This window comes from Eucyclogobius newberryi, unplaced genomic scaffold (assembly GCF_026437365.1).
Source record: "Eucyclogobius newberryi isolate DKJ021-1_F unplaced genomic scaffold, fEucNew1.0.hap1 SCAF_15, whole genome shotgun sequence".
Taxonomy (NCBI): domain Eukaryota; kingdom Metazoa; phylum Chordata; class Actinopteri; order Gobiiformes; family Gobiidae; genus Eucyclogobius; species Eucyclogobius newberryi.
In genome coordinates, this window is record NW_027315779.1 from 11,139,622 (window position 1) to 11,161,472 (window position 21,851).

The 21,851-nt window shown below is 40.5% G+C and overlaps 1 protein-coding gene across 2 annotated transcripts in view; it reads left to right on the plus strand.

Moving 5' to 3' along the window:
* The first annotated feature begins 1,095 nt into the window (after positions 1-1,095).
* Positions 1,096-21,851, plus strand: part of macroh2a1 (macroH2A.1 histone) — a 21,100-nt gene continuing 344 nt past the window's right edge. The window contains exons 1-9 of one of the 2 annotated variants that reach the window (XM_072446023.1): positions 1,096-1,252; positions 6,175-6,365; positions 6,463-6,569; positions 6,710-6,892; positions 7,232-7,342; positions 11,702-11,801; positions 16,495-16,584; positions 18,756-18,930; positions 20,131-21,851. The exon at positions 20,131-21,851 is cut by the window's right edge and continues 344 nt beyond it. In XM_072446023.1, coding sequence (XP_072302124.1) covers positions 6,194-6,365; positions 6,463-6,569; positions 6,710-6,892; positions 7,232-7,342; positions 11,702-11,801; positions 16,495-16,584; positions 18,756-18,930; positions 20,131-20,296 — 1,104 coding nt within the window. In that variant the 5' untranslated portion in view covers positions 1,096-1,252; positions 6,175-6,193 and the 3' untranslated portion in view covers positions 20,297-21,851. Of the gene's footprint in view, positions 1,253-6,174; positions 6,366-6,462; positions 6,570-6,709; positions 6,893-7,231; positions 7,343-11,701; positions 11,802-14,234; positions 14,326-16,494; positions 16,585-18,755; positions 18,931-20,130 lie in introns of both variants that reach the window. The other variant, XM_072446024.1, reaches the window with a different exon arrangement.

The following is a 21,851-nucleotide window of genomic DNA, read 5'->3' on the forward strand; positions in this document are numbered from 1 at the left end:
GTTATAAGGTATAGAGTCATAATGTATAGGGTTATAAGGTATAGGGTTATAATGTATATGGTTATAAGGTATAGAGTCATAATGTATAGGGTTATAAGGTATAGGGTTATAAGGTATAGAGTCATAATGTATAGAGTTATAAGGTATAGGGTTATAAGGTATAGAGTCATAATGTATAGGGTTATAAGGTATAGGGTTATAATGTATAGAGTTATAATGTATAGAGTTATAATGTATAGGGTTATAAGGTATAGGGTTATAAGGTATAGAGTCATAATGTATAGAGTTATAATGTATAGGGTTATAAGGTATAGGGTTATAAGGTATAGGGTTATAAGGTATAGGGTTATAATGTATAGAGTTATAATGTATAGAGTTATAATGTATAGGGTTATAAGGTATAGAGTCATAATGTATAGAGTTATAAGGTATAGGGTTATAATGTATATAGTTATAATGTATAGAGTTATAATGTATAGAGTTATAAGGTATAGGGTTATAATGTATAGGGTTATAAGGTATAGAGTTATAATGTATAGAATTATAAGGTATAGGGTTATAAGGTATATGGTTATAATGTATAGAGTTATAATGTATAGAGTTATAAGGTATAGGGTTATAAGGTATAGAGTCATAATATATAGGGTTATAAGGTATAGGGTTATAATGTATATGGTTATAAGGTATAGAGTCATAATGTATAGGGTTATAAGGTATAGGGTTATAATGTATAGAGTCATAATGTATAGAGTTATAAGGTATAGGGTTATAAGGTATAGAGTCATAATGTATAGGGTTATAAGGTATAGGGTTATAATGTATAGAGTTATAATGTATAGGGTTATAAGGTATAGGGTTATAAGGTATAGGGTTATACAGTATAGGGTTATAAGGTATAGAGTTATAATGTATTGAATTATAATGTATAGGGTTATAAGGTATATGGTTATAAGGTATATGGTTATAATGTATAGAGTTATAAGGTATAGGGTTATAAGGTATATGGTTATAAGGTATAGGGTTATAAGGTATAGAGGGTTATATATAGGGTTATTAAGGATCGGCTCTCCTTCCGCCGCGGATTGAGATATTGAGCAGCCGCGCGCAGGTTTTCCGCTCTCCGCCGCGCTCACTCCGCGGGCGGCAGCACTGGCTCGGGCTCGCTGTGGATTGTGGGAGTCGAGCAGGAGGAGGACACTGCCCAGGCTGTTACCGGAGACGCGACGAGACGCATTTCCTCCCCGTTTGGTGAGTAATCCCGCCGTGTCTGGACCGAACGTGGAGAGGTTCGGTCGGTTACGTGTGCGGCTTGTTTTCCGCGCGTTGCCATTTCGTGGGTTTTTCCTTTTTTTCCACCGCCGTGAACGCGAAGGCCGATCACGGAGAGCGTCAGGCGGAAAGCGAGCGGCACAGAGGGAGGAGCGGGAGCAGCCTCTCCGCCTTGCACGGGTTATTTCCACGGGAAAAACCCGCTGACCTCAACGCCAGAAACGTCTCCGCGTCGACTGACGAACGCAATTGGGAAACATTGTGTTTTCACGCCGCTGTCGACGCGTTGCCGCGCGGTGGCCGCGCCGCGGACGCGCACAAATGGTTGTCACTGTCACAGCTGCAAGAATTTAAACCGATTTTTAAATATTTTTTTTTAAAAAGCCACACGCACCTGAGCGCGCAGGAGACACGCGCCTGATGCCGGCGCCTGTTTTTGACCCCAAATATGCGCGTTAACGTTTAGCGGCGAAACGGCATAACTGTGCGTAATCCTCGCGCACGATAAGGTCAACTGTGGATACCGTAAAATGTGCTGTTGCTATGGAGAAGGTGGAAGGGCCAGATCCATTGTGGCGCTAATTGATTCCCAGCAACGCGCCGCTAATTGGATTGTTGTTCAATTGTAATCATTTCTCTTTTTGCGGTGGTTCTCACGCTTTTCACGCGATGTTATTTTGAAACGTGTGCGTTTTTTGGCGCCCATTGTAGCGTGTCATGAGGCTAAATTTATAAATTAATTTTACATCAGCTCGACTAAAGGAAATCTGAAAACAATTTTTTTATTCAGCAAATGGTCAATATCAACACAGTTTGAGTGATTGTTTTTTTAAGTGTGTAATTTGTATAATTTACATATTGTTTAAATTGCATGACTTTTATTATAGACCTATTAAAATCATTTGGCTTTCATGTTGTGATGTTTTAAACCAAAAATAAAACAATTTGACAATAAGCAAATAAAGCCACCAAATATGTAAAGAGTTTTCATTTTAAGTGTTTCATTTCAGTGCAATTTAAAAATGTAAAAAAAGTTCTCAAAATCAGTGTGATTTCATCGGCATAAACAGCATTTCTCAACATTCTAACAGATTTTTTGGTCAACAGCAGCAGTTTTGATCTACTTCCTCATTTTTCCAGTGAATTTGTGAATTTCATCCATTTGAAAATTACATTCTACTACAAAGTGCAGATTCTCTAGTCAATTTGACAGTGGATACTTCTTACTTATTCTGTAACACTTAAACAGACACACAACATTTTACTGAAGTACCGTCATTTTACGCTATGGTTCCACCACTTTATAATATATAACTTTTTCAACAAACACTTGAGTTATTCACTATAAACAACGACTCAAACAGTATTTTAGGGGCTTCAGTATCTCTCGTGTACATTTGCTTTACACTTTTGAGGAATGTTTTGTTATTTTTATGCAGTACAATAAGAACTGAGCTTACAGAGTCAAATAAGTTGATTTTACAACAAATCATAGATAGATCAAAGATAATGTACATTTTAAATTCTTTGGCTTTTTTCTTTGTGTCAGTGGCATAAAGTCGTTTATTATAGTCTATTTTATGAATCAATATATTGCGCAAACGTTAGCTTATGTCAATATTAGAGCTCGGCTGTCTGTGTTTGATTGACAGGAAAACACAGCAAACATGTTGGAGACGTTTGACCCTTTCTCCTGGTGTGCAAATTAGAGTACTCAAATCGGAGTACTCAAATCAGAGTACTCAAATCAGAGTACTCAAATCAAGTACTAGTAACAAATGTATCCAATAGTAACAAACAGTCTGCAGTAGTAACAACAGTCTACAATAGTAACGACAGTCTACAATAGTAACAACAGTCTGTGATAGTAACAAACAGTCTACAATAGTAACAACAGTCTACAGTAATAATGACAGTCTACAATAGTAACAAACAGTCTACAATAGTAACAAACAGTCTACAATAGTAATGACAGTCTACAATAGTAACAAACAGTCTACAATAGTAACAACAGTCTACAGTAGTAACAACAGTCTACAATAGTAACAAACAGTCTACAATAGTAACAAACAGTCTACAATAGTAACAGCAGTCTACAATAGTAACAAACAGTCTACAGTAGTAACAACAGTCTACAATAGTAACAACAGTCTACAATAGTAACAAACAGTCTAAAATAGTAACAAACAGTCTACAATCGTAACAACAGTCTACAGTAGTAACAAACAGTCTACAGTAGTAACAAACAGTCTACAATAGTAACAAACAGTCTACAATAGTAACAAACAGTCTACAATAGTAACAACAGTCTACAATAGTGACAACAGTCTACAATAGTAACAACAGTCTACAGTAGTAACAAACAGTCTAAAATAGTAACAAACAGTCTACAATCGTAACAACAGTCTACAGTAGTAACAAACAGTCTACAGTAGTAACAAACAGTCTACAATAGTAACAAACAGTCTACAATAGTAACAAACAGTCTACAATAGTAAAACCAGTCTACAATAGTGACAACAGTCTACAATAGTAACAACAGTCTACAGTAGTAACAAACAGTCTACAATAGCAACAACAGTCTACAATAGTAACAGCAGTCTACAATAGTAACAAACAGTCTACAATAGTAACAACAGTCTATAATAGTAACAAACAGTCTACAATAGTAACAAACAGTCTATAATAGTAACAAACAGTATATAATATTAACAACAGTCTACCATAGTAACAACAGTCTACAATAGTAACAAACAGTCTACAATAGTAACAGTCTACAATAGTAGCAAATAGTCTACAATAGTAACAACAGTCTACAATAGTAACAACAGTCTACAGTAGTAACAAACAGTCTACAATAGCAACAACAGTCTACAATAGTAACAATAGTCTACAGTAGTAACAACAGTCTAGAATAGCAACAAATAGTCTACAATAGTAACAATAGTCCACAGTAGTAACAACAGTCTACAATAGTAACAAACAGTCTACAGTAGTAACAACAGTCTACAATAGTAACAACAGTCTACAATAGTAACAAACAGTCTACAATAGTAACAACAGTCTAAAATAGTAACAACAGTCTAGAATATTAACAACAGTCTACAATAGTAACAACAGTCTACAATAGTAACAACAGTCTACAATAGTAACAAACAGTCTACAATAGTAACAACACTCTATAATAGTAACAACAGTCTACAGTAGTAACAAACAGTCTACAATAGTAACAACAGTCTACAATAGTAACAACAGTCCACAGTAGTAACAAACAGTCTACAATAGCAACAACAGTCTACAATAGTAACAATAATCTACAGTAGTAACAACAGTCTACAATAGCAACAATCAGTCTACAATAGTAACAATAGTCTACAGTAGTAACAACAGTCTACAATAGTAACAACAGTCTACAATAGTAACAACAGTCTACAATAGTAACAACAGTCTACAGTAGTAACAACAGTCTACAGTAGTAACACACAGTCTACAGTAGTAACAACAGTCTGCAATAGTAACAACAGTCTACAATAGCAACAATCAGCCTACAATAGTAACAATAGTCTACAGTAGTAACAACAGTCTACAATAGTAAACAGTCTACAGTAGTAACAACAGTGTACAATAGTAACAACAGTCTACAATAGTAACAACAGTCTACAATAGTAACAACAGTCTACAATAGTAATAAACAGTCTACAATAGTAACAAACAGTCTATAATAGTAACAAACAGTCTACAGTAGTAACAACAGTCTACCATAGTAACAACAGTCTACAATAGTAACAACAGTCTACAATAGTAACAACAGTCTACAGTAGTAACAAACAGTCTACAATAGCAGCAACAGTCTACAATAGTAACAACAGTCTACAATAGTAACAACAGTCTACAGTAGTAACAACAGTCTACCATAGTAACAACAGTCTACAATAGCAACAATCAGTCTCCAATAGCAACAATCAGTCTACAGTAGTAACAACAGTCTACAATAGTAACAACAGTCTACAATATTAACAACAGTCTACAATAGTAACAAACAGTCTACAATAGTAACAACAGTCTACAATAGTAACAAACAGTCTACAATAGTAACAAACAGTCTATAATAGTAACAAACAGTACATAATATTTACAACAGTCTACCATAGTAACAACAGTCTACAATAGTAACAAACAGTCTACAATAGTAACAGTCTACAATAGTAACAACAGTCTACAGTAGTAACAACCAGTCTACAATAGTAACAACAGTCTACAATAGTAACAACAGTCTACAATAGTAACAAACAGTCTATAATAGTAACAAACAGTACATAATATTAACAACAGTCTACCATAGTAACAACAGTCTACAATAATAACAAACAGTCTACAATATTAATAACAGTCTACAATAGTAACAAACAGTCTACAATAGTAACAACAGTCTACAATAGTAACAAACAGTCTACAATAGTAACAAACAGTCTACAATAGTAACAAACAGTCTATAATAGTAACAAACAGTACATAATATTTACAACAGTCTACCATAGTAACAACAGTCTACAATAGTAACAAACAGTCTACAATAGTAACAACAGTCTACAGTAGTAACAAACAGTCTACAATAGTAACAACAGTCTACAATAGTAACAATAGTCTACAGTAGTAACAACAGTCTACAATAGCAACAATCAGTCTACAATAGTAACAATAGTCTACAGTAGTAACAACAGTCTACAATAGTAACAACAGTCTACAATATTAACAACAGTCTACAATAGTAACAACAGTCTACAATAGTAACAACAGTCTACAGTAGTAACAAACAGTCTCAAACAGTCTACAATAGTAACAAACCGTCTACAATAGTAACAACAGTCTTTAATGTCAGTTTTGTGTGCCCCTGCAGGTCCTGAGTTGGTAGCAGACCGGCGCCATGTCGAGTCGAGGCGGAAAGAAGAAGACGACCAAAACGTCGCGCTCCACCAAAGCGGGCGTCATATTCCCTGTGGGGAGAATGCTGCGCTACATCAAGAGAGGCCTCCCCAAGTACCGCATCGGGGTGGGAGCGCCCGTGTACCTGGCCGCGGTGCTGGAGTACCTCACCGGTGAGAGAAACCACTGCTCAGGATTCATGTGGACGGTTTTGGAGAACAGGGTCCTGTAGCAACAGTTTTTATGATGTTATTATTGACTTTGTTTCAGCTGAGATCCTGGAGCTGGCGGGAAACGCAGCCCGGGACAATAAGAAAGGCCGCGTCACACCTCGCCACATCCTCCTGGCCATCGCCAACGACGAGGAACTCAACCAGGTCTGACTCATCCAAGTGTTAAACGACACAGATGATGCGTTATTCGTAACGTCATTTGCCTTTAAACTCGCTCTTGAATATCTTTTGCTTTGGCATTTCATGTTTGGAAACTGAAAGTGTGCATCGTGTTCTGTTTGCAGCTCCTCAAAGGCGTGACGATCGCCGCTGGAGGAGTCCTGCCCAACATCCACCCGGAGCTTCTGGCCAAAAAGAGAGGAGCCAAGGGCAAACTGGAGGCTCCGGTGTCGCCCGCTCCAGAGAAGAAGCCCAAGAAGAAGCCAGCGAGCAGGAAACTGAGCGGCAAGAAGCTCGGGCGGCCCAAGGTGCTTTGAACAAAGAGAGAGGTTATTCCCTTGCTTGGAATGCCCCACAATATGGCATTATCAATCCCCATGGAAACAGGTTACAGATGAGGCAAGCTCACTCACACAAAATAAACTAAGGATTATTGAGCTATAAACTACCTGTAGTAAATGCGAGAGAGAAATGTCACTTTCCTAATAGAAAGTCCTTGAACGTAGACGAGGGAGACTTTTGAATAAATGTTTTCGTCTTTGCTGAGCTTTAATATTCTCCGCTTCAAAATCTGAACTCTGCTGAACCCATCCATTCGAAGCTCGCCTCTTTTCGAATGACAAACTTTCTCGATTTTTTCTTTGCAGAAACAGACGGGAGAAGTGAGCAAGGCGGCCTCAGCGGACAGCACCACGGAGGGTGCCATCGGGGACAGCTTCACCGTCCTGTCCACCAAGAGCCTCTTCCTGGGTCAAAAGGTCAGACCATGCCCCAACCGCGGCTGCGACCCAATTCTCTTTCCTCGACTCCTTGGCAGTCAGTCGTCCACAGAGGGGGGACAGCCAATAGATAAATGGCCTCCTCAGTGGGCGGGATTTGCACCGGAAATGAGGAAAGAGAATGTGAACAGGGCTTTTATCGTTTGTAGGGATGTAACGTTATATAGTATGAAGTATGATTTTGGTTATGATAATCACATTACAGTATAATTACAGGAGCACTATGTAACTTTTCTGGCATCAATTGTGTATTGAGTGTGTTTTTATTGGTCCTCTTGCTCTGGCCAATAACCGTTATTTATTAATACGGATATTTGGATTTTAAAATCAACAGCCACAGATCAATCCTAAGTTAAAGGCGCTGACTCTGATTTTTACTGTACTAAAAATGTGAAAAAACGCTCATTTTAAACTCTGTACAGCAGCTCCACATGCATCGCTCATTTTCCTTAGGCATTCCCGGCATCCGGAATGGCTTGCTCTGACGGTAAAGCTAGCAAACATTAGCATGCTAACTGCGCACTTCCTGCTTCTCTGAGGATAATGAGAGAAAGTGGCTGTGGACTCATTTTCACCCAAATAGTGCTTTTACAACATATCTGTACTGGAGCAAAACTTTAAGATTTGACTTTAGATCACCAATGAACCATGAACTTTTGTAAAAATATAAATAAAAGCAGAACGATATGTCGCTCCTTCTCTACAAACATTATTTCGGCGATACATTTCATGGCACACTGCGGAACATTCCAGGCAAAGCGATAACACCTCCATGGAGACGAGCAGAAAAGTTACATGGTGCGCAGCTGTAAATCTAATCTACGCCGGTGTAAATACAGATGGGGCTGGGCCGATACCGATATCCGATATTTACCTTGCTGTTGTTGTCGAAAACCAATATTTTAGATTTCAAAATTCACAGCAAGGACCACAAAACAATTTTAAGTTGAAGTAAAGTTCACAAGTTAACTTCTCACTTAAATAAATAATAAATACATGCATACACACATACATAAATACATTTTGCAATTCCAATTTTTACTCACTAGTCCGTACTAAATAAATAAATATCGGTGCCAATTATCAACCGTTTTTGTCGTTCAAAATCGGCCTTTACCCATCCCGGAACCAATATATCGCCCATCCCTAAATACAGCGGCGTGTGAAGTATTGTTACATCCCTTTACTTTTATCCTACTTTTAAATGTATCCTTCAGAAAGATACGAGATTAACGCTCGATTTGAGGGGAAAAAAGACGACAAAATGTCTGAAAACTCTTGATTTGAGAAAAAAATAAAGAAAAAATGTCAGAAAAAGGATTCATTTGGAAGACGCAATGAATGACTCAAGACTGATGCAAGAAGTGACAAGGATCACATTGAAAGTCTTCTCACTCAATTGGTTTCATTATAACAGAGGTGGTCCAAGTACTGCTTTTCACTGCTCGTACAAGTAAAAGTAATGAGTAAAGTTGAACATTTCTCCAATACAGGTAAAAGTAGCTCAGCCATATTTTAGTTATTTAAGTTAGTTTTGAAGTATTCACTGTAGAAATTACAGTTTTTGACAGTGAGTTAATGAAAACTTTGCTCATCCTGAATTTTGTTAATCAAATGTATAACCGTGATTTAAATTATTACTCCATTCAATTCAAACGCGATGATTCTGCTTCAAAACCTCGAGCAAAAGCACAAATTCAATAAAACGGGACGACTAAGCATTTCTGCATTTTTACTTTTGCTTTACGCTCGCTTTCACCTAAAGTATCACGCATTTACCTGAACACGTATTGCGCATTTACCTAAACGTGTATCGCGCATTTAACAAACATTAGCATGCTAACAAACATTAGCAAGCTAACGGCGCACTTCCAGCTTCTCTGAGAATAAAATACTCTAATTATGTATAATGTATTATATATATATTATTATGTATTATACTATAATTATGCACTCTGATGTCTTATTTTCATCTAGATATATGCATCTAGAATACATCTGTACTGAGGTAAAAGGCTGATTTGACTATGATACAGCTATTTTAATCTGTGAACGTCTGAAAATGGAGCTGGGAGTTTGTTAGTGATAGTTTTTACTCGTTGACAAATGTAAAAAAACGTATAAACGACAAACAACCACGAGTCTGTGCTGTCTACAAACGACAAAATTATTATTTTTTAAATTTTGCTCCCTCATTAAAATGAATGTGATGGTTAGTTTGTATCAGGACCAGGCCATTCATCTAAACGCTGCAGTTTATTCATCGTTTCTGTTCCATGAGCTCTGAGCTCTTTTTCTGTTTCCTGAAATGAACACTTCACATTCTGGTACTTTTGATTTATCTGTGATCTAATGAGAATGTAATGAAAGTGTTTAATTGTCAATAAGGCTGCCCCAAATAAATTGTCTGTTTGCTGTAACCCGACCCAACATTTTTCAAGTGGGTCAGTCGGTAGGAAAAAAAAAAAAGATAAAAATTTTGCCATTTTTTGACTCGGAGTGACCTCCAGGGGGCAGGCTTCAACAGTCCAGGGGGCAGGCTTCAACAGTCCAGGGGTCAGGCTTCAACAGTCCAGGGGTCAGGCTTCAACAATCCAGGGGTCAGGCTTCAACAGTCCAGGGGTCAGGCTTCAACAGTCCAGGGGTCAGGCTTCAACAGTCCAGGGGTCAGGCTTCAACAGTCAATGACGGAAAACGTCTCTATGAACCCGATCGGGAGACTAAATCTCACGATTTTAAGATATTTAAATCGACCTTTTCTACGCCGTTATCCTTTATTTTGGTAGCGAAGGCGAGCGGGGGGAATCATGAGGGGGACACGGGCGCCGCCATGTTTGTTGTGATGATGCTGCTGGGCGTGTTTATGTCCCAGAATGCAAAGCGCACGTCAATTTTAACATGATGCAGAACGATATGAGGGGTGGCAACACCAGTGGCGCTGACAGAGGCAAACCAACAAATAAAAGACAATATAGATTCCCTCCTGCATGGTCTGTTTAATACAGAAGCATATGTCGGATCAATAATGAAGACGCATATGCGTCGCGCAATGCGTTATTTGTCCCTTAGGATAAAAGATAAGTTTACCAGCGCTATAAAATTATTCAACACAGCGCTTTTGGAAAGAACTGTCAGCGAGTCTGCAAAATATTAGAAAAATAAAATAATTTGGCGTCATTTTGACAAAATGCTGATATTTTTTTTTCAGTCGGCTAGTTTTATACCGGGTCGGTCGGGTTACGGCAAACAGACATATCATTTTGCTCAGCCTGATCAAAGCTTTACTAATGGGCTCCTTCTTAGTTTGACTAAGCCAAAACGATACCTGGACTTTTGCATGATTTAAAAGTGACTTCTATAAATATAGTAAGTTTTTTCTTGTTCATAAATTAGTCAAATGTTCTTGTTCATAAATCAGTTCTTAAGTCCTGGTGTCCTTCGGGCTTTGGTGTGATTGTGTTTTAATTTGGCGCTTGCTTCTCCTCTTTCTTCTGTTTGCTTTCCCCGGCACATGTCTCCTCCCCCTGCTGGTCCGCCCCCTGCTGGTGCTCCTCCTGCTGGTGCTCCCCCTGCTGGTGCTGCTAATGCTGCTCACCCTGCTGGTGCTGCTCCCCCTGCTGGTGCTGCTGGTGCTCCTCCTGCTGGTGCTGCTGGTGCTGCTCCCCCTGCTGGTGCTGCTCCCCCTGCTGGTGCTGCTGGTGCTCCCCCTGCTGGTGCTCCCCCTGCTGGTGCTGCTCCCCCTGCTGCTCCCCCTGCTGGTGCTCTCCCTGCTGGTGCTCCCCCTGCTGGTACTCCCCCTGTTGGTACTCCCCCTGCTGTTGCACCCCCCCTGCTGGTGCTCCCCCCTGCTGACGCCCCCTCTGCTTGTGCTGCTGCTGCTCCCCCTGCTGGTGCTCCCCACTGCTGTTGCTACCCCCCTGCTGGTGCTCCCCCTGCTGCTCCCCCTGCTGGTGCTTCCCCTGCTGGCACTCCCTCTGCTGCTCCCCCCTGCTGGCACTCCCCCTGCTGCTCCCCCCCTGCTGGCACTCCCCCTGCTGGTGCTCCCCCTGCTGGTACTCCCCCTGTTGGTACTCCCCCTGCTGTTGCACCCCCCCTGCTGGTGCTCCCCCCTGCTGACGCCCCCTCTGCTTGTGCTGCTGCTGCTCCCCCTGCTGGTGCTCCCCGCTGCTGTTGCTCCCCCCCTGCTGGCACTCCCCCTGCTGGTGCTCCCTCTGCTGGCACTCCCCCTGCTGCTCCCCCCCTGCTGGCACTCCCCCTGCTGGTGCTCCCTCTGCTGGCACTCCCCCTGCTGCTCCTCCCTGCTGGCACTCCCCCTGCTGGTGCCACTTTGCGCTGCAGCTGAACCTCATCCACAGTGAGGTCAGTAACCTGGCTGGCTTTGACGTGGAGGGCGTGATTAACCCCACCAACGCCGAGCTCGAACTCAAGGACGATCTGGGTGAGAATCGACACACGCGAACCGAAGGGTTTGAGACGAGTCCTCGAGTGTCACGGCACCAACAAAAAATAAATCTTAAACGTCATAGCGATCACAGCTGAACCTGGAGATGCCGTTTTAGTCGTAGGAGCCGGCGACCCAAAGTGAGGCTCATTTAAACATGTTTTACTTCTGTTTAAGTTGTAGATTTGAGCTCAAACGTGGCCACAGCGAGTGTTCACGATGTCATAATACAAAGAAATGTGTTAGCGTGAGAAGAAACATCACATATAATTATTTACAATAATCGACGCTGTGAAGAGGCAAATTACGTATTAATTTTTGCGTCCTCTAGTTTGTGACCAGCTTCATGAAATCAAACTTTCTGAATGATGAAGGAAAGTAAATGCGACATAAATGGCCTGATAAAAGGCACTTTACATTTAGGTTTTTACGTGTTAAAGACTGTGTAGATAGACTGTAAATGACTTGATTTTCTCTTCTAAAACTCTCACGATTCTTCTTCTCTTGATCGTAATTGTGACAGAAATATTCATGATTAGCGATTAGCCCGTTAAACTTGACGTGCCTCGTTTTTAGCCCTGGTTTTTGCCCAGTTTAGTCTCGGTTCGGTCCGGGTTGAGTCCCAGTTTTGAGGCTGTGTCTAAGTGTGAACAAAGCCTTAGAAACCCTAGATAATTTTGTAGGGGAAACTTGAAAAAACACTTGCTAAATGAAGAAACTAAGACGTCTTTATTTTTATTTTTAGGTTGTATCAAAGAACAGTCAAACTCCTTTAAAATGGCCTTCACGCGTTCAGCCAAATCTTTTTAATTCAGATCTTTTAGACACTCGAGGATTCTGGACAAGCCCTTCAGGTTCGAGTTCAGTCCAGTGCAACCTCTTTTTAAGTTTCTGGTATATTTTAGTACATTTCTGTCGGATGATTAATTATTTTGTTGTGATTTACTTAATTTCTGGCAATATCAGTTATTTTATTAGTCAATATTGATGTATGAATATATTACATTATATTAATATAATACTATTTTCTGTTACTCTGAGGTCTTTTATTCGTTCTGATAAAACTAAAACTAAACAGAATCGACTCTGAAGAGGAAGCGTCACATTCTGTCCCGTTTGTGTCGTTTCAGTATCGATATTCGTTCAAATGAGTCTAGTTTTGATATTATTGCAGTAATATTCAAGCGTCTGGTTTTAGGTACAATCGCACGTCACAAATAAATTAGCTGTTTTTACGTCACACTGGCATAAATACAACCAACCACATCTGGCAAAACTCCACTGAAAGACTGTTGCTCTGGATGTTGAACTTTATCTTTGTCGTTTCATTTGTACCAAAGAAAGAAAAGGGTTTTTAATCAGCACGGCACAATTTCACAGAAAATTCAAGCAAAATTCTCCAAATCAAAGCCAAATATCTTCACTTTATTCTTTTTATTTCATTAACTTGTTGGTTTGGTTTTATTACCTGTGTAATTGTGCCAAAGTCCTGCTAAACCCTTTTTGTCACTTCTCTGCAAAAACAAACGAGTTAAACTGACTTGAGTGTCAAAGATGTGGCTTGTTCTGATCGGTTTGACTGACTCATAGTATTTTTGTATATACGTAGGTTATTCATTTGAACTTGTTTTAGGGTTTTTCCGACTGATTTCAAGCTAAATAAATGTCAGTCGAGTGACAAATTGCAAGTAATAACACTTAAAGACGCTTTCTGTGGTGGAGGTGGAAATGTGTGGAAAAATGATAATATCCCAATTGTTCCGGGATATGAAACATTATAATATCAAGTAAAACTAAAAACAAAATCGCCCAAACAAAAGTATAAACTGATATTTCTGCCCTTTTCTGATTTGTTTTATGCTCCAGTCACAATTTCACACAATCATAATTATTATCTAGACTCTACAGACTCTAAAACGCATCCGGAAAGATGTCTTTATAACAAAGACAGAGACACTATTAAATCAAAATGTCAAAAAAAGAATAAACAATTGCTGACTTTTGTCAATAATACACTTATTTGTGAATATTCTCAATCTAGAAGCCTTCAGTCACCACATTTCAACATTTATTTGATAGTAAATGTATTTGTAACAATAGAAGGTGAATGAACGAGTGTCACAATGATAACAATCTTAATCATGACAAAATCACAATTGTTAGTTTTTTGCAGATTATACTGTGACCTGAATCCTCACTTATCATTTAAGCATGAAGTGAGTTGAACATTGGAATCAGTCCTGAATAACCTTTAAAACATTTCCCCCAAAAAACACAATCATGTGTAAAGTCTGAACTAATGATCACGTCTGTGATTCAAGCCAGTTTACGTCCTCTTGTTTTGTGCTCATCCTCCTCCTGAACGTTTCCAATGCCAGATCTGTACTTCACGTTGTCCTTCATGTGTCCTCCGTGTTGTTGTCGTCATAGTTACAAGTTGTGAAAGCGGACATTTCCTGTGTGGACAGTGACGCGGTGGTGCACCCCACAAACTCCTCCCTGTACTCGGGAGGAGAAGTAGGTAAACGACCAGGAGACGCAGCGAGACTAGAGAATACACTACAACCATGTCCCAGATCGTTCGCTCCACTTGGCTTTGAACCACATGCATTTAGTCATCACGTCCAAACATCTAAACGTGGAACTAAAACTAACTTAAGTTAGTTAAGTTAAGTTACTTAAGATCATCATTTTACATTTTACATTGTAAAACACAATATTGATCCAAAACGGCTTAATAATAAAAACAGGCCAACTGACTTTCTGTTCAAAACAGCAGAACTGATGAACCTCTTCATAGTGATAAGCCCCGCCTCTTCATAGCGATAGGCCCCGCCTCTTCATAGCGATAGGCCCCGCCTCTTCATAGCAATGGGTCCCGCCTCTTCATAGTGATGAGCCCCGCCTCTTCATAGCGATAGGTCTCACCTCTTCATATCGACGAGCCCCTATTTTTCATAGCCATAAGCCCGCCTCTTCATAGCGATAAGCCCCACCTCTTCATAGCGACGAGTCCCGCCTCTTCATAGCCATAAGCCCCGCCTCTTCATAGCGATGACCCCTGCCTCTTCATAGCGATGACCCCTGCCTCTTCATAGCGATAGGTCCCGCCTCTTCATAGCAATAAGCCCCGCCTCTTCATAGCCATAAGCCCCACCTCTTCATAGCCATAAGCCCCGCCTCTTCATAGCAATAGGTCCCGCCTTTTCATAGTGATAAGCCCCGCCTCTTCATAGCGATAGGTCCCGCCTTTTCATAGCAATAAGTCCCGCCTCTTCATAGCGATAGATCCCGCCTCTTCATAGCGATAGGTCCCGCCTCTTCATAGTGATAAGCCCCGCCTTTTCATAGCGATAGGTCCCGCCTCTTCATAGCGATAGGTCCCGCCTCGTCATAGTGATAAGCCCCGCCTCTTCATAGCGATAGGTCCCGCCTCTTCATAGCAACAGGCCCCACCTGTTCATAGCCATAAGCCCCGCCTCCTCATAGTGATAAGCCCCGCCTCTTCATGGTGGCGATAGTGACATTTCACCGTAACAAACAGCACTGTCCTTTACACTTAGGCACAAACACAAACATTGGCACGAGCCGTTTATCCACCGCTCCTTTGTTCAGATTTGGGTCGAGACGAACAATCTGGGCATAAATCTGATCATATTTATAAATCCATTACATTTGGCATTTCTGATAACTAATCTATAATCTGTTTGGATGTGGGTAAGTTTGATTTGTTGCAATGTTTAAACTTGACTAAACCAGGTCTAAACTTGCATGACTAAAATGGGACTAAACCAGAGTTTATCAAATACCAGGGACTAAACCAACCGAGGACTAAACCAACAAGGGACTAAACCAACCAGAAACTAAACCAACCAGAAACTAAACCAACCGAGGACTAAACCAACCAGAAACTAAACCTACAAGGGACTAAACCAACCAAGGACTAAACCAATCAGAAACTAAACCTACAAGGGACTAAACCAACCGAGGACTAAACCAACCAGAAACTAAACCAACAAGGGACTAAACCCACCGGGCACTAAACCCACCAGGGACATGTTCTCAGCCGTGTCCTCGTTGCAGCTGCAGATCACAGAGGATTTGGTTAACGTGACTCCAAGGCCTCAAATTTCATCCGTTCATAAAGAAATTGTGTTTTTTGTAAATTAAAAGTAACTGTTTAAGTCCATTGCTGCTCATGTTGGAGCTAAACTTGGACTAAAAATGGTCTAATCCTGGACTAATATGGGTTTAATAGACCTCAGTATTTCAGAAACTGTCCTTTGACTAAGCCAGGTCTGAAATGAGACTAAACTAGCACTAAATTTGGACATAAACCAGATCCAAGCAATATCAAAACTAGGACTAGACCAGAATGAAAATCTGAATAAAAAAACAGGGACGGGACCAGGGACTAAACCGGGAACTGGACCAGGGACAGGACCATGGACGGGACTAGGGACAGGACCATCGACTGGACCAAGGACTGGACTAGGGACTGGACCAAGGACGGGACCAGGGGACAGGACCAGGGACCAACAACGCTTGGGTGTTGATTTGATAAATTCAGTGTTGGGCCTGATTTACTGCACGTCTTTCTTTTGTCTTTTCTGTCTTTTTGCTTGGCGTCGTTTTGCTGTGAATGTTTCAAATTAATTTCAAGATATTTATAAGTGAATTTATTTTGTAGGAACCGCTTTGGAGAAAAAGGGAGGCAAAGAGTTCGCTGAAGCAGTGCTGGAGCTCAAGAAGAAGAACGGCCCCCTGGAGGTGGCCGGGGGTAAGTGCTGCTTCCATGGTTTCTAAAGGGTTATGTTTTATGGGGCTTTTTATGCTACTTTGTTCGCCACAGTCTTGTTTTTTTATTTTAGCACATATCTCCAGCCTTAAGCTCGATTCGGACCAGAGTTAAATTTAAATAGACGAATCCTGTTTAGTAAGCGTCCAACACTCAAGTCTTATAATCCTTGTATATGGATTAATTCTGGTCGCGCTGACTGACCTCGAAGCGATTTTGTGTGCTACACGTTTTGTTTCTTTTAATGCGCCTCATATATAAAAAAATAGACCATTCATTGACAGTGCGCTTTATAATCCAGTGCGCTCTATATTGCTGAAAATACGGTATTACACGGGAGAAAGCTAGGTTTTGTATATTTCACCGGTGTAATTCCCTCTGCTGCCAGTAGATGGAGTGCTAAGTGGTTTAAAGTTAAGTGCAAAGCAAAGATACTCAAGAGCAAGTTCAAAGGCTCAAGACAATTCAAATAGTGCACAATATGTCTTCAAAATGGTTGTTCTATTCCGGAACTTTAAACGGTACCAGAGCATAACGTGTAGGGCTCTTAATGACCACTTTGCACCTCTTCTGTTCCAACATCTGCTTTTCCCCGTAAAACATCTGGAAATAGATGCGTCTTTAAGTCTTTTCTCTCACTTCTCTGTCGGAGCTCAAACTTCACAGCTTTACGAACTCTCTGGCTGAATTTCTCAAGCTGCGGACTCTAGTTTGATGCAGGGTAAATCCCACGTTTGAACTCCAACAAAAGCAGATATTTGATCCACGGTTTCTCTCTGGACATTTTGGAGATTTGGGAAAGTAATGTTTGAGCCCACGTCGCTGTAATCTTTCAGTCCAAGTTTGTAAAACTGGAGGGATTTTCTTCAAATGAATGTCTGTCCGTTAGATCTTTGCTCAAGTCGATTCTACTTCTGACAGAACAAATGGCGACTTATTATGGGTTAAAACTCAAAAGGACATTTCATAGTGACATAGATTGTTGCGGAGTGTTTTTCATTAGTGATTGTCAATGTCAAAGAGTCCAAAATCTTCACATACTTTTGAGTGCTGTGTGTTATGTTTTTTCTTTTATAATCAATGCCAATTTGTCAACTAGAACTAAAATACTAATAATGATGAGGCTGCCCCAAATAAATTGTCTGTTTGCTGTAACCCGAGCCAACATTTTTCAAGTGGGTTGGACGGTAGGCAAATTCTTATTTTTTTTACTTTGAAGGCAAAAAAAAAATCAAAATGTTGCCATTTTTTTACTCGGAGTGACCTCCAGGGGTCAGGCTTCAACAGTCCAGGGGTCAGGCTTCAACAGTCCAGGGGTCAGGCTTCAACAGTCCAGGGGTCAGGCTTCAACAGTCCATGATGGAAAACGTCTCTATCAACCCGATCGGGAGACTAAATCTCACGATTTTAAGATATTTCAATCGACCTTTTGCATGCTGTTATCCTTTATTTTGGTAGCGAAGGCGAGCCGGGTTGTTCCCGCCATGTTCGTTGTGATGACGAAGTCAAATTTAAATAAAGTCACACCGAGATAGAGAGTGATATGAACTATGGTCAGTTCAGTGGCACCGACAGGTGCAAACCAACTGGTAAAAGGCAAAATAGTTCCTGATCTGCGCGTTCTGTTTGGTTACATTAGCACGTGTAGTACCGAAAATGATCAATCCTTTGGGATGTAAGATAGGTTTTCCAGCGTGGTAAGAATATTCGACAAGGCGGTTAGGGAAAGACAGCGAAATAATTGAAAAATAAAAGATTTTGACGTTTTTTCAAAATCCAGATTTTTTTCCCCCAATCGGCTAGTTTCATACTGGGTCGGTCGGGTTACGGCAAACAAACATATTATTTTGCTCAGCTTGATAATAATATATTTCTGAGCATGTGGCTAGCTGGGTGTTTGCGTCAGTACTTCCTGTCTAATTCTCTGTCGAGGTTTTCTCAAAGTCGGTCTAAAATAAATAAATACTAAAGTGAAGGACTTTACATGACAAAGGACCCCTGTTCATCTTGTGTTGGCACCACTGAAATCGCTCACCTCTTCTTCTTCTTCTTCTTCTTCTTCTTCTTCTTCTTCTTCTTCTTCTTCTTCTTCTTCTTCTTCTTCTTCTTCTTCCTCTCTCCGCCTCGTCCCTCTCTCCGTCCTCCGCCTGTAGCGCTGCTGACCTCCGGCTTCGGTCTCCCCGCCAAGTACGTGATCCACTGCCACAGTCCTGGGTGGGGCTCGGACAAGTGTGAGGAGCTCCTGGACAAGACCGTCCGGAACTGTTTGGCGTTGGCCGACGAGAAGAAGCTCAAGTCCGTGGCGTTCCCCTCCATCGGCAGCGGGCGGTGAGCACTTTGAAACCGCCGTGCGGGGGAAACGGGGCTCGCGTCGTCGGGGTCGAGGACGATGCTCGGTTTATTGTCTATAAAAGACTATATCGACGAGGTTGCGGTACTGTCATCTTTAAAACGATGGTATTTCGGCGAATGTTCCAGTCCGTTTGAACCTAGAAGTGGACGATGTGCGAAAAATTGGTAACGATAGAATTGTTGGCCGGGAGATGGTTAAAATCTGCATACTCGTACTATTAAGTAATGATGGTAAAAAGTGACGTCCAGTGTAGTCTCCCAAACAAGGGCGATATTTCGGTCCTTTTGTAGTTATTTTTTACGGCCCATTCACACTTGAACCTCAAGACATTTACATTTTACTTTCCTGATGCATATCCATAATGTCCTTTGGATGTTGTTACTGCGATAAGCCCAAATATCGCCCTCAGATAACTGTAGTAACTAAAGCTTTTTTACTTGATTTTGAAATCAATCTAAATCACAGCAACAAATGGTTTCACACTGAATGTTTTCAACAAAATCGATTCTTTTAGCATTAAATTTAAGCTTGGATTTAGAAAGGTAAAAATGTGACCGCAGTGTTTCTCGAGGAACATAACGAGACACATAGAGCAATCAAACTATTGACAATTACAATTACATTGGCCCAGTCCTTGTCCCAGTCCAAAACTGTGGTAGTTTCCTCTTTGGCCCTTTTTCACTGCAGCCAGAAGTGTGTTCCAGAACTATCCATTTATTGTGTCCATTGCAGGAGTTTTGAGGCCCATGTCCATAGTTCTGAAATGAAAACAGTCCGAGGACACATGTAATGAAGAGCCTCTTGACCTCTGCCTCATTTCAATCACAAAAACATCCCTAAAGGACTTCCAGAGAACACTTCTGGGTCAGCTCTGTTTCCGTGTTGGAACGTTTTGAGTTTCACGACCTTCCTGTCATAATTAGCACATTGTTAAGGTTTGGAAACAAGGGTGTTAGGATTAGACTATAATGCCAACACAAATGATCACAATGTTTCGCAATTCAAATGAAATGACTTGCACAGAGGCCAGCGTGAAGGTGGGAAAACGGGGCATCATTACTCTGTTGGATCTGGAAGAATTAAGACATCATAGCAGGGGGTTCTGGCGTGTTCCGCAGTGTGCCTTTAATGATGGTTTATTTATTTACGTTGAATTCCTCCGTGTTTATGTCCAGGAACGGTTTCCCAAAGCAGACGGCGGCGCAGCTCATCCTGAAGGCCATCTCCAGTTACTTTGTGGCTACGATGTCTTCCACCATCAAAACCGTTTACTTCGTCCTTTTCGACAGCGAGAGCATCGGCATCTACGTCCAGGAGATGGCCAAGCTCGAGACCAGCTAAGGCTAACAAGGCTAATGAGGTCCTCTGTACATGAAGAATCTTTCTAAGGCCGGGAACTTGTTTTGCATTATTGTATTTTCTAGTTTTAAATTTTTTATTTCTAGTTTAAAAAATGTGCTGTTCAATCTGCGGTGCATACGTTTAATCTAACGAAAAAAAGAAAACAAAAAAGCTATGTTGATTTGGACCCAAATTTCACGATTGAGAGAAGGCTACTCCTCAATTTCCCCGACTTCAACAGGAAGTCGCCGATACGGGTTTTTGCATGAAGACGGCTCTTATTGTTTCCATTTTGTCGCAAAAAAAAAAAAAAAGGCGCGTCAAACGACATTTTCAGTATGATTTTAATTCTTCATTTCGGAGCATCTCTCGCCACCGGTACTGTAAACTCAGATGGTATTGACAAAACAGAATTATGTTTGCAACAAAATGCATAAATAATTTTTGTTTGTGTGTCGTGTTCGGAAATATTCATGTTATTTTTGCCTTTATTTAAACTGGCAAAAACAGCACTGCAAAGATTTCAAATTTCTAAATAAGTAATTAAATAACAATAATTTAGACAAGGTTTTTTTTTTTTTTTACGTGCACTGGCTGAACACTTTTCTATACCCTTGTATTACTTTATCTTTTATTTTAGAACTTTTCATATTCCCTTAATCCATTGTAAAATAATAATAATAATAATGAAAAGTCACACTGTGATTTGACAGGTTTATTTTATGTCAGATGACGTTCCTTTCGCAAACGACTGACTGGATTAGGAAATTATGGTGAAGTGTCTTGCCCAAGGACACAAGGGCGACTTCACCGTTGCCCGTCTAAATAAATGCAAACATTAAAAAGCAAACTACTAAAAAAAAGTACACTCACTGGTTCAGAAATTTTACGTAAAACTATCTCCGTCCGACCCTCTCCGCATCTTCTCCGCTGCGTCTGCAACGATCAAAAGACTAATCACGACCGGTCGACCGTGAAGATTTGTTTTTTGATAGTCGTAACCTGGATTATACGGACTCTAACGTAAATACCTCCTTTTAAAACAAAGATGGCTGCGCTATTAAATACCCGATTGTCACGCGGCAAAACCAAAAGCACTTGTCGCTCACAAATCCTTCGACATGTCGGTAATATCCGCACGGTTTTGTTTTCCGAGCAGATTTACTCATTTGCAAAAACAAATAAGTCGGGTGCCCCTATTTTAAATAAAACTTTTCTATCTGCCGACCTTTATTTGACTAGTCGACTATTGAAATGATCGTTTGCTCAATCTGACCACCTATAACGCGGACCGTTTAAGTCGTAACTTTTCTCGTTCAACCATCCATGTCATAATTACTGAATTAGTTGAGTATTGTATTTGTAATTGAGATTTGAGGCCTCTGCAGTGCTCATTGGTTCCTATTGTGTGTTTCTGTACGTGTTATATCGATGGAGTAATTGTGAAACGTTATGGTAAAAAAAAAAAACGTTAAAAAAACAATATTGGACTGCAGATTTTTAATTTTTACAACTTCAAGACGCAGAAAGAAAAAGCATTGTTCCGTAGATTCTG